Consider the following 13,715-nt stretch of genomic DNA (forward strand, 5'->3'; position numbering starts at 1 on the left):
CCTACTTGATGGTAATAGTGAGAAGAGGGCATGCGCTGGGTGCTGGAGGTCCTCAGTAATGGATGCTGCTCTCCCAAGACACTGTTCCTTATTGCTTGGGGAAAGTAAATGTTTTTGAGTCTGATGGTCCTGGTGTGGATGCTACGTAGCCTCTTCCCTGATGGGAGTGGGACAAACAGTCCGTCAGCAGGGTGGGTGGGATCTTTCATGATGTTACTGGCCCTTTTCCAGCACCTTTTTATATACAAGGGGTGATTGATAAGTTCATGGCCTAAGGTAGAAGGAGTCAATTTTAGAAAACCTAGTACATTTATTTTCCAACATAGTCCCCTCCTACATTTACACACTTAGTCCAGCGGTCATGGAGCATACAGATCTTGGACCTCCAGAAAGTGTCCACAGATGGGTGATTGATAAGTTTGTGTCCTAAGGTAGAAGGAGATGAGTTATACACTATCTCCTCCCATAGATGCTGTCTGGCCTGCTGAGTTCTGCCAGCATTTTGTGTTTTTATTTTGAGTTATACAGCTTTTGTTACATGCACATGCAGTTTAACTCTTTGAGTGATTATGCAGGTTGAAGTTAATAACTCATCTCCTTCCACCTTAGGCCACAAATTTATCAATCACCCTTCATATATGTCTTTGATGGTGGGACATATACAAAGAATCCAGTTGCACAGAAAGTATGCAATTCTCTGATTTCCCTGGCCTACTGAGACAAGGACCAAGTCATATAAGGGCAATCACCAATGTAAGCTTACAATAGCATACTATAGTACAAACATGGCTGGAAAGGGAAGTCAAAGCTATTGTAAAAGCAAAAGAGAGGGCATACAACAAAGCAAAAATTTGTGGGAAGATTGAGGACTGCAAAATGTTTAAAAACCTACAGAGAGCAACTAAAATAATCATTAGAAGGGAAAAGATGAAATATGAAAGCAGGCTAGCAAATAATATCAAAGGGATAGTAAAAGTTTTCCTATATTAAAAATAAAAGAGAAATGAGAGTAACATAATACCACTGGAAAAGAGGCAGGAGAAATAATAACGGGGGACAAGGAGATGGCTGATGAACTAGATGAGTATTTTGTGTCAGTCTTTGCACTGTGGAAGACACTAGCAGTGTGCCTGATGTCGTAGTGTGTGAGGGAAGAGAAGTGGGCGCAGTTACTGATACAAAAGAGAAGATGCTCAAAAAGCTGAAAGACCTAAAGGTACACAAATCAGCTGGACCAGAGGAACTGCACTCTTGGGTTCTGAAACAGGTACCATTAGGGATTGTGGTGGCATTAGAAATGATCCTTCAAAAATCATTGGACTCTGAAATGGTGCCAGAGGACTGGAAAATTGCAAATGTCATTACACTCTTTAAGACAAGAGGAAGGCAGCAGAAAGGAAATTATAGACCAGTTAGCTTGACCTCAGTAGTCGGGAAGATGTTAGAGTCAATTTTTAAGGCGAGGTGATGGTGTACTTGGTGACACAGGACAAGATAGTACAAAGTCAGCATAGTTTCCTTCAGGGAAAATCCTGCCTGACAAACCTGTTGGAATTACAAGTAGGACAGATAAAGGGGATGTAGTGGATCTTGTATATTTTAGAAGACCTTTGACAAGGTGCCACACATGATGCTGCTTACCAAGTTAAGAGCCCATGGTGTTACAGTAAAGTTACTAACATGGTTACAGCATTGGCTGATTGGTAGGAGGTAGCGAGTGGGAATAAAAGGATCCTTTACTGGTTGGCTGCTAGTGACTAGTGGTGTTCTACAGTGACTGGTGTTGGGACTGCTTCTTTTTATGCTGTATATCAATGATTTAGATGGCTTTGTTGCCAAGTTTGCTGATGATACAAAGATTGGTGGATGGGCAGGTAGTGTTGAGGAAACAGGTAGGATGCAAAAGGACTTAGATTAAGAGAATGGGCAAGAAAGTGGCAAATGAAATACAATGGTGGAAAATGCATGGTCATGCACTTTGGAAGTAGAGATAAATGTGTGGACTATTTTCTAAACGGGAAGAAAATCCAAGAATCTGAGATGCAGAGGGACTTGGGAGTCTTAGGGCAGAACACCCAGAAGGTTAACTTGCAGGTGGAATCAGTGATGAGGAAGGCAAATGCAATGTTAACATTCATGAGGTCTAGAATACAAGAGCAGGGATATGATGCTGAGGCTTTATAAGGCACTGGTGAGGCTTCACCTTGAGTTTTGGGCCCATCATCTTAGAAAAGATGTGCTGGGATTGGACAGGGTCCAGAGGAGGTTCACAAGGATGGTTCCAGGAATGAAAGGGTTATCATACAAGGAACATTTGATGGCTCTGGGTCTGTACTTGCTGGAATTCAGAAAGATGAGGAGGGATCTCATTGAAACCTTTCGAATGTTGAAAGACAGAGTAGATGCGGAAAGGATGTTTCCCATGGTGGGAGAGTCTAGGACAAGAAGGCACAGCCTCAGGATATAGGGGTGCCCTTTCAAAACAGAGATACAGAAGAATTTCCTTAGTCAAAGGGTGGTGAATTTGTGATATTTGTTGCCACGTGCAGCTGTGGAGGCCAGATCGTTGGGTGTATCTAAGGCAGAGATTGATAGGTTCTTGATTGGACATGGCATCAAAGGTTATGGGGAGAAGGCTGGGAACTGGGGTTGTGGAGAAGGGAAAAAAGGATCAGCAATGATTGAATGGTGGGAGCAGATGGCCTAATTCTACTTCTTATATCTTATGGTCTATGAGCTATGACTGAACCAAGTATTCAACAGAAACTGGAATGTTTCTGTAAGAAAAACTTTGAGAAGGAACATAGCATTTTGAAAGATTTAAATACATTTGATAAAAATGACATTTCCTGCCTCTGCTTCATTGCAAGCCTTGATAACAAGGCCCAATATCAACCAACTATCAGCTAAGTTAGGTCAGTAATTAAAAGGGTTTGTCGGCCTCTGAAGGCATTTTGCAGACTCATTTAAACGCCTAATTGATAGGTTTCATGTCGAAATTATAAACGTTTAGTTGAAAGGGAAGACCTAAGGGCACTCTTAAACTCTTAAAAGTATGCCTTCTTTGGAATAAACTGAAGCAGCCGAGACGTTGTTTGAATTAAAAAGCTGAATATTGCAAGGTAAAGAGCAAAATAAATAATGATTGTAACTGAAAATTAATAGTGTCAAGCTATATATTTCTGTTTTAAAGCAGCTTACAGTTAAACTATTATTTTTTGTTCAAGGTTAGTTCTTGTTTCATATTTAGGACTTCCTGTAATTTGCAGAACTAATTTTCATGATTCATGGTGGACATCTGGATACTTGCGTAAAAAAAAAAGGAACATCTAGGGATGAAGAGGTTTTCTAAATCAAATGGCCAGTTTTAATGTTGCTAATTTTACGTAGCCAGAAGAATAGATAACCACAAGGATCAAACGTCCAATGTGTATATATTTATCAGCTTACAAATTATTTCTCAGCTGCGGTATAACTAGTTCTGAAGCCTTCAGTGAAAATGACCACAAGATATAGGAGCAGAATTAAGCTATTTGGGCCATCGAGCCCACTCTGCCTTTCCACCATGGCTGATTTATTATCTGCCTGAATCCCATTCTTCTGCCTTCTCCCCTTAACCTTTGACATCTTGACTAATCACAAATCTATCAACTGCTGCATTTAATTATACCCAATAACTTAACCTCCGCAGCTATCTGTAATAATGATTTCCACAGATTTACCACCCTCTGGCTAAAGAAATTCCACCTCATTTCTGTTTTAAAGGGACATCCGCTATTCTGAGGCTGTGCCCTCTGGTCCTAGTCTTCCCCACTACAAGAAACATCTCTCCACATCCATTCTATCTAGGCCTTTCAACATTTGATAGGTTTCAATGAGATCCCTCCTTATTCTTCTAAACTCCAGTGAGTACAGGCCCAGAGCCATCAAACACTCCTGATATGTTAACCCTTTCATTCCCAGGATACTTCTTGTGAGCCTACTTTGGATCACCTCCAATGTCAGGACATCCTTTCTTTGATAAGGAACCCAAAACTGTTCCAAGTGCAGGCTGATCAATGGGGTTGAGTAGAATCTGGGATCAGCCATGATGGAATGGCAGAGCAGACTCAATGGGCTAAATGGCTTAATTTTGCTTCTACGTCTTATGGTCTTATGGACAACACCAGAGAGATGATTGTGACTTTAGGAAGGTGCAGGCTAACACTCCACACTGCACATTCCTGATTCCTCTGTGGAGAGAGTTAGGAGCATCAGGTTTCTAGGAGTGTACATATGGATGATCTCACCTTGTCCCTCAATACCACCTCTTTGATCAAGAAAGCTCAGCAGTGTCTCCACTTCCTGAGGCAATTGACCCCCCACAATACCCCCATTCTAACCAGATTTTTATATGAGCACCATCAGGAGTGTCTTGACCAGCTGACAGCGAATTATAAGGCATCTGACTGCAAGTCCCTACAAAGGATTGATTGTGAGGACTGCTGACAGGATCATCCGGGTCTCTCTCCCAACCAACAGCGATATTTTGCAGAGCCATTAGCATTGTCAATGATCCCTCCCATCTGTCCAACAATCTCTTTGACCCTCTACCATCAGGCAGAAGGTACCATAGATTAGGACAGGAACTGTTAGGATGGTTCCACACGGTAGGCTTATTCAGAAAGTCAGAAGGCATGGGATCCAGGGAAGTTTGGCCAGGTGGATTCAGAATTGGCTTGCCTGCAGAAAGCAGAGGGTTGTGGTGGAGGGAGTACATTCAGATTGGAGGGTTGGAACTAGTGGTGTCCCACAAGGATCGGTTCTGAGACCTCTACTTTTCATGATTTTTTTATTAATGACATGGATGTGGGGGTAGAAGGGTGGGTTGGCAAGTTTGCAGATGACACAAAGGTTGGTGGTGTTGTGGATAGTGCAGAGGATTGTTGAAGATTGCAGAGAGACATTGATAGGATGCAGAAGTGTGCTGAGAAGTGGCAAATGGAGTTCAACCCGGAGAAGGGTGAGGTGGTACACTTTGGAAGGACAAGCTCCAAGGCAGAGTACAAAGTAAATGGCAGGATACTTGGAAGTGTGGAGGAGCAGAAGGATCTGGGGGTACATGTCCACAGATCCCTGAAAGTTGCCTCACAGGTAGATAGGGAGTTAAGAAAGCCTTTCGGGTGTTAGCTTTCATAAGTCGAGGGATAGAGTTTAAGAGTCGCGAGGTAATGATGCAGCTCTTAACACTCTGGTTAGACCACACTTGGAGTACTGTGTCCAGTTCTGGTTACTTCACTATAGGAAGGAAGTGGAAACAACGGAAAGGGTACAGAGATTTACGAGGATGCTGCCTGGTTTTGAGAGTATGCATTATGATCAGAGATCAAGGGAGCTAGGGCTTTACTCTCTGGAGAGAAGGAGGGTGAGGTGAGACATGATAGAGGTATACAAGATATTAAGACTGGACAGACAGTGCCTCTTCCCCAGGGCACCACTGCTCAATACAAGAGGACATGGCTTTAAGGTAAGGGGTGGGAAGTTCAAGGGGGATATTAGAGGAAGGTTTTTTTTACTCAGAGAGTGCTTGGTGCGTGGAATGCACTGCCTGAGTGAGTGGTGGAGGCAGATACATTAGTGAAATTTAAGAGACTACTAAACAAGTATATGGAGGAATTTAAGGTGGGGGGTTATATGGGAGGCAGGGTTTAAGGGTTAGCACAACATTGTGGGCCGAAGGGCCTGTACTGTGCTGCACTATACTACGTTCTATGAAACAGCTTCTTCCCCTAAGGCCATGAGATTACTGAACTCCCTGCCACCACTTAGGTCTCATCATGCAAGAAGCACCAGTTGCGTTATGTTTTCTTTTTTACGTGTGTTGTAAAGGCACCTTATTATTTATTTATTTGTGTCAATATTACTTTGTCTTATTTGTGTGAATTATACAGTATGTACTGTGTTGGGCATCTTGGTCTGGAGGAATATTGTCTTGTTTAGTTGTATAAATGCACACAGTTGAAAGACAATAAACTTGAATTTAACTTGACTGAACTACATTCAGCATTTCAGCATGCTTTCCCCTCATTACAGGAAGGATGTGGAGGCTTTGGAGAGGGCAGAGCTTATAGAGCTTTATGTGTTAATAATACAGGCTAGAGAGTAACTGACCCTCCTTAACCTGTTGCTCCTGCAGGCAGCTTCGTCACACAAGAAAGCCTGTAAGAATTTTGTAGGATGTGATCCTACCAAGCTCAAGAGAATACAGGAACAGTTTATTCAATCTCTACCCATGCAGCAACAGCCATCCCTGGGACTGTCTGCATTTAGAACATAGAACAGTACACAATGTTGCATCGACCTTTAACCTAATCCAAAATTCCCTCCCATATAACCCTCCATTTTCCTATCATCCATGTACCTATCTAAAAGTTTTTTAACTGTCCCTAATGAAGCTGCCTCTACCACGATCCCGGCAGGATGTTCCACTCATCCACCACTCTCTGTGTGAAAAAAACCTACATCTGTCATTCCCCCCCACATCTTCCTCCATTCATTTTAAAATTATGCCCTCTTCTATTAGCCATTTCTTCCCTAGGAAAAAGTGCCTGGCTATCCACTCTATTTATGATCTTGTACACCTCTATCAAGTCGTCTCTCATTCTGCTTCACTCCAAAGACAAAATTCCTAGAAATTAGTTAAATGCAAACTCAGGACTCGGATCTCAATGAAGAGGAGATGATACCCAAAAGCTACCCCTGCAACTCCTGCCTACCCGAACCGACCCTACTTCTTGCTTACTGTTTGACGGCCACATGAGAACAGGACCAAGGGCCTGGTTCTCTTCCTAGTTCTCGTGTTCCATTGCTCCTGACTTCTGGGTTTCTTCTAACTTGTTTACAAACTTTACTGCTTATTATTTTGATCATACTTAATGTTAAAGCATCTCTGCCATATCTTTGACAACCTTCAACATACTGCGGGAAACTGTAGACAGTCTGTAACTGCACTGCCAATGCTTTCAAAGATTTTTTTAGAAAGATAACACATATACATCAAAACATTAGTGTCAAATAAAATCAGCAAGGATTGCGCTGGGCGGCTGCTACTTAACTGAAAGGATACAAAAATATAGTCGTCCAAATAACGTTTCTTAAGATTTTCCACGATCGCATCCTCGGTGATTTTGGACAGAAGGACCATGTCATCCACCCCACTTTGCTTGACATTGTGACTTTGCCAGTGATATCTCTCTTTGCTCCCCTGCACAAAAAAGTAAATGTAAAGTTTAAATGTTGCCAACCAGGATAACAACAGTCAAAAGGATGAATATAATATTGCAATTTTACATATCACACACACACACTCACACACCCCCCCCGCCCCCTCCCTAATTCCAGTATTACACTGAGTGGACACTTCATCTGTACAGGAGGTACCTAAGTGGCCATTGAATGCATGTTCATGGTCTTCTGCTCTGGGAGCCTGTCTGCTTCAAGCTTCAATGTGTTGTGCATTCAGAGATGCTCTGCAGTACACCACTGTCATAAACGTGTGGTTATTTGGTTAGTGTCACCTTCCTGTCAGCTTGAACCAGTCTGGCCATTCTCCTCTGACCTCTCTCATTAACCGGGCATTTTCACCCACAGAACTGCTGCTCACTGGATGTTTTTTTGTTTTTCACACCAGTCTCTGTGAGCTCCAGAGACTGTTGTGTATGAACATCCCAGGAGATCAGCAGTTTCTGAGATAGTCAAACTACCCTGTCTGGCACCAGCAATCATTCCATGGTTAAAGTCATTTAGATCACATTTCATTCCCCATTCTGATGTTTGGTCTGAACAACAATTGGACCTCTTGACCATGTCTGCATGTGTTTATGCACATGATTGTCTGATTAGGTATTTGCATCAATGAGCAGGTGTACCTAATAAAGTGGCCCATGAGTGTAGATTTTGCATATTCTATTTTTCCCTTTTTTCTTCCCTCGATATACTTATATTACAGAATGATCTGCCTGGATGCTGTGCAAACAGAAGTTTTTCGCTGTATCTCGGTACATGTGACAATAACAAACCAATTCCTTTATCAGGCCCAGCCAGCATTTTGTTTATGGGCTGAAGTGTCGTAGAGCACTACAGCAAAGAAACAGGCCCTTTGGCCCATCTAGTCTGTGCTGAACTGTTATTCAAAGTTTAAAGTACAAAGCAAATTTATTATCAAATTATGTTTGTGTCATCACATACTGTCCTGAGATTTCAGGCATACACAGTATAACGAAGAAATACAATAGAGTCAGTGAAAAAACTGCATGCAAAGACTGACAAACAACCAATGTGCAAAGGTGTAAATACAAAAAACAAATAATAGAACTATGGAAAACCTACAGCACAATACAGGCCCTTCGGCCCACAAAGCTGTGCAGAACATGTCCTTACCTTAGAAATTATCTAGGGTTAACCATAGCCCTCTATTTTTCTGAGCTCCATGTACCCGTCCAGGAGTCTCTTAAAAGACCCTATTGTATCCGCCTCCACCACCCTCACCGGCAGCCCATTCCATGCACTCACCACCCTCTGCGTAAAAAATTTACCCCTGACATCCCCTCTATACCTTCTTCCAAGCACCTTAAAACTGTGCCCTTTCGTGTTAGCCATTTCAGCCCTGGGAAAAAGCCTCTGACTATCCACAAGATCAATGCCTCTCATCACCTTATACACCTCAGTCAGGTCACCTCTCATCCTCCTTCGCTCCAAGGAAAAAAGGCTGAGTTCACTCAACCTATTCTCATAAGGCGTGCTCCCCAATCCAGGCAACATCCTTGTAACTCTCCTCTGCACTCTTACTATGGTTTTCACATGCTTCCTGTAGTGAAGTGACCAGAACTGAGCACAGTCCTCCAAGTGGGGTCTTACCAGGGTCCTGTATAGCTGCAACATTACCTCTTGGAGTGGGGTCTGACCAGGGCCCTATATAGCTGCAACATTACCTCTTGGAGTGGGGTCTGACCAGGGTCCTATATAGCTGCAACATTACCCCTCGGATGAAGAAGGGGCTGTAGAGCCCTTGGAAGTGAGTCTGTAGGTTGTGGATTCAGTTTAGTTTTGAGATGAATGAAGTTATCCCCTCTAGTTCAAGAACCTGATGACTGAGGGGTAAAAACTGTTCCTGAGTGGGATCTAAGGCTCCTGTACTTTCTTCCCAATGGCAGCAGAGAAGAGATCATGACCTGGATGGGGGGGGGGGGGGATTACCTTGATGATAGCTGCTGCTTTCTCATGGCAGCATTTCTTGAAGATGTACTGCATAGTGTCTACATCCCATCGACCTGCACTCAGAACACAGCCCTCCATACCCCTCCCATCCACGTACCAATGCAAATTCTTAAATGTTGAAATCAAACCTGCATCCGCTGCTGTACATGAAGTTTATTCTGCCAGCAATGACTCAGATGACATGCAACTTCATCATAGAACACATCTGCAGGAAACACTGCAGCAGGAAAGCAGGGACACCCACCACCCAGGCCACGCTCTCTTCTCACTGCTGCCATCAGGAAGGAGATACAGGAGCCTCAGGACTCTCACTACTAGGTTCAGGAACAGTTATTACCCCTCAACCATCAGGCTCCTGAACCAGGGGGGATAACTTCACTCACTCCGACACTGAACTGTTCCCACAACCTATGGACTCACTTTCAAGGACTCTTCATCTCCTGTTCTCGATATTTGTTGTTTGTTTATTTATTCATTGTTGTTATTTATTTTCTTTTATATTTGCACATTTTGTTGCCTTTTGCACAGTGTTTGTTTCTCTGTCCTGTTGCGTGCAGTCTTCATTGATTCTATTACTGTCTTGTATTTACCGCAAATGTCCACAGGAAAATGCATCTCAGGGCTGTAAATGCCGACATATATGTACTCGGATAATAAATCTACTTAGAGCTTTGAACAATTTAATGGGGAGATTCAGAACATACAGCAGAAATGCTGGATTTGTAGAGCCCTCAGCTTTGCCAAGGATCCCTCCCATCGCCCCACAACCCTACCACCAGCAGAAAGCACTGCAGTAGAAGAGCAAGGACTGTTAGCTTCTTCCCTAGGTTGGGAGACTTGTGAATCCTCTTCCACCTCCCAGTGCACATTATTTATGACAATGCCAGTAATACAGATGTATATTCAACTATATGTCAATTTGTGCATCTATAGATTACTTTTTTAAATCAGTTATTATTGTGTTAATATATGCTGTACATGATACATGTTCTCTGTGTTTTCTACCTTGCTCTTTGAGGAACGCTGCAAACATATGCCTGGATGAATGACAATAAATTTGAACAAATTCCTAATAGATGTAAAAGTATACGGTGAAAAAAGTTGATCTTCCTTCCATTTATTTAGAACCTGTCACATCCCTTACAGGATGCTTCAAAGCACTTATAGCAATGAGTACTCTTACTGCACAAGGTCTGGTGTGCAGCAAGTTCTATTAACAGTAACATCTATTTAGGTGGTCACTTTTACATTAAAGTTTCATGTTGCTGGGTGACCGTAAGAGGGACCATATCCATGGTGTTCGTGACATACATCTGACAAACTGACTGATGAGCGCCCGGTACTTATAAACCTGTCCACAGGACAAAGGAAAAATATTTGAGGCCCTTCCCAGATCTTCTGGTCAGCACCGACCAGAGATTGTGGTGGACTCAGCCTTTACTGACGTTGATTGAGTGATCAATGCAGGTCAGAGGTTAAGACCTGATTCCTTTGGGAAACTGTGTCAGGGGCTTCCAATAATGCCATGCTCCCACAGCACTGCAACAATCACGCAACATGTCCCATGCTCCCCCATCCCGTCCCGCCCTACCCCCGAGTTTCCCGTCCCAGACTGCACTCTCCCATCCTGTCCCACCCCCATGTTTCCCCTGTTCCGTCCTGCACTCCCTCCCCCCCACCTCCTGCGCTCTCATGACACTGCAGCACTCCCAGTGCACTTTGCACTCTCCCACGGCCTGTAATGAGGACTCATGGAGAAAAGGTTCCACTGATCTCCAACACAGGACTGGTGGCCTTGGCGGATCTGGAATGCCCGCTTTGAGTTGTGGTGGGCTCCTCAGTCATATGATGTAACAACGCTGACTGGAGTCAGCTGTCTGTGCAGAATCTGGTGACACCATGACATTCAGTTCAATGCCACTGCAGCCTGAGTCTGGTGCCAAACGTGCACCCTCAGAACCACACCATTCCAGTGGTCACTTCCACCCTTCAGATGTGACATCTTATCTTCAACAGGCCTCCCTATGTCACTGCCCCTTTCACACACCTCCAAACCCATCATCTTCTCACTATAAAAACCAAACCCCTCATTCTGCAACACTCGTCCCTCTCTCCAGAACAAGGTGCCCATACCTCTCTGCCACTCCACCAGTGTAGAACATATCCTATTATGGAATGTGCACTAGAGGTGAGCTCAACGCTACCCAAGACCATCAGACCATAAGATGTAGGAACAGAAGCAGGCCATTTGGCCCATCAAGTCAAGAACCTACCTATCTCTGCCTTAAATGCACCCAATGACTTTGCCTCCACAGCTGCTCGTGGCAACAAATTCCACAAATTCAGATTTATTTATCACACAAACATCGAAACCTACAGTGAAATGCATAATTTGCATTACAACCAGCACAACCCAAGGAGCCCACGTGTTACCCCACATTCTGGCACCAACGTTGTGTGCTCACCATGCTCAGCAGAACCACGCGAGCAGCAGCAACAACAAAGCAACCAGCAAGGCAAGCCCTCTTTCCCGGTGAATTTCCTCTGCACTCCCGTGCAACCACACCCTTCCTGTAGTGTCTTCAATAATCCAAGTGTTGGACAGCCACAACACAACATCACAACTCTTGTGCTCAGTGCCTCGGCCTTTGAAAACAAGCACACAAAATGACTTCTTAACTTCCCTATCCACCTGTCTCAGGCCCTTCAGCCCATCTAGTCCATACCACCGGAACATCTTTCTGGATACCAAGTGACGACTATGCAGCTCTCAAGTTCCCTTTCGAATGGAGGCAGTTCCGAGATCCCCACCGCCTGCTGGGATAGTCCTACTGGGATAATCCTCTCCAGAATTCCCACCACCTGTTGGATAATCCTTCCTTCCCATCTTGTCATAAACGAGTGGTCAATCCAGAGTCAGATTTATAGGTCTGCTTTACAGCTAATGCCATGCACCTAAATCCACTGATTCAGGTGGATTTACAGATACTCTGTGAATGTTTTGAACTGAAAGAACCAATGAAGATGGAGCATTCAATTGGAAATTTCACCATTTAAAACATTAAACAGACAATGGTCCAAGAATTTACTAAGTATTTTCAGCACTGAGTTGCGACCAGGTGACAAGTGGATTACTGAAAACAGACTACTGACCTCTATTCCCCATTCTGGTACCCCTCTCACCCCTTTCCTTCTTCTCACCTGACCATCACCTTCCTCAGGGTCCCCTCCTCCTTCCATCTGTCCCATGGTCCACTCTCCTCTCCTATTAGATTCCTTCTTCAGCCTTTTACCTCTTCCACCTATCCCACCCAGATTCTTACTTTATCACCCCTCCCCACCACCCACCTTCCTCCTCACCAGCTCTTACGTATCACCTGCCAGGTTGCATACCACCCCCCTCCACATTCTGGCTTCTGCTCCATCCTTTTCGGTACTGGTGGAGGGTCTCCACCTGAGACATTGACTGTTTATAGGTACTGCCTGACCTATGGAATTTCTCCAGCATGTTGTATGCATGGCGTTCAATGTTCCTTTCATTCTGGAAGATTATTTTAATCCTGATTTTGGATCTGTCATGTAAACGTATTGCATGATCAATCAAAACTTACTTTAAAGCTGAACTGAGTAAGTAATTAGATGTTTAATGTGAAGTATACCAATAAAAGTTGAAGTAAGTAGGATTTAAAAAAATAATAATTCCACACTGAGATGATGAGCTGAGTCTCCCTCCTGAAACTTGTAATATTCAAATGACTATAGTAAGCTCAGTCCTGGTAAATTGTCCGGTAAGTAATAATGCTCTGATGGCAAGTTATGCAGTTTATATTCATCAAAGTAACCACAAAATGCTGTATACTGATTATCTTCAGAGTCTCACCACTGACTGGAGACTTCCTAAGGCATCCTATCCTCAACAGACAGAGTTTGCAGTGAACCAGTAACTCGTTTCCAGGGCTTTTCTCTTTGGAGTGAAGGAGGATGAGAGGCAACTTGAGAGAGGCTTACAAGATGCTACGAGGCATAGATTGCTTGGACACACAGAAACGTTTTGCCAGGGTGGAAATGGCTGATACAAAAAGGCATAAAGTTAAGATGATTGGAGGGGAGATATCAGAGGTCAGTTTTTTTTCACATAGAAAGTGGCGAGTGCATGGAACGTGCTGCCAAGGTGATGGTAGAAACAGATTTATTAGGGCAGTGGTTCCAATCAGGCTTCCATGGACCCCTTGGTAAATGATAAGGCTCCACTGCATAAAAAAATGTTGGGAACACCTTTATTAGGGACATACAAGTCTTTGGATAATAACATGGATAAAAGAAAAATGCAGGACTATATAGGAGGACGTTAGAGTAGGTTACAAGGTTGGCACAACACTGTGGGCCGAAGAGCCTGTGGTACTGCTCAATGTTTTACGGGCTGAAAAAGAAGGAATCTTCAGTGAACCACATGGAAAGGG

At 43.6% G+C, this 13,715-nt stretch overlaps 1 protein-coding gene across 1 annotated transcript in view; it reads right to left on the minus strand.

Annotated features, from left to right (window-relative positions):
- Nucleotides 1–13,715, minus strand: part of LOC132405954 (unconventional myosin-If-like) — a 158,653-nt gene that overhangs the window by 120,658 nt on the left and 24,280 nt on the right. The window contains exon 2 of the mRNA XM_059990985.1: nt 7,106–7,243. Coding sequence (XP_059846968.1) covers nt 7,106–7,243 — 138 coding nt within the window. The remainder of the gene's footprint in view (nt 1–7,105; nt 7,244–13,715) is intronic.

Source organism: Hypanus sabinus, chromosome 16, assembly GCF_030144855.1.
Source record: "Hypanus sabinus isolate sHypSab1 chromosome 16, sHypSab1.hap1, whole genome shotgun sequence".
In the NCBI taxonomy this organism is placed as follows: domain Eukaryota; kingdom Metazoa; phylum Chordata; class Chondrichthyes; order Myliobatiformes; family Dasyatidae; genus Hypanus; species Hypanus sabinus.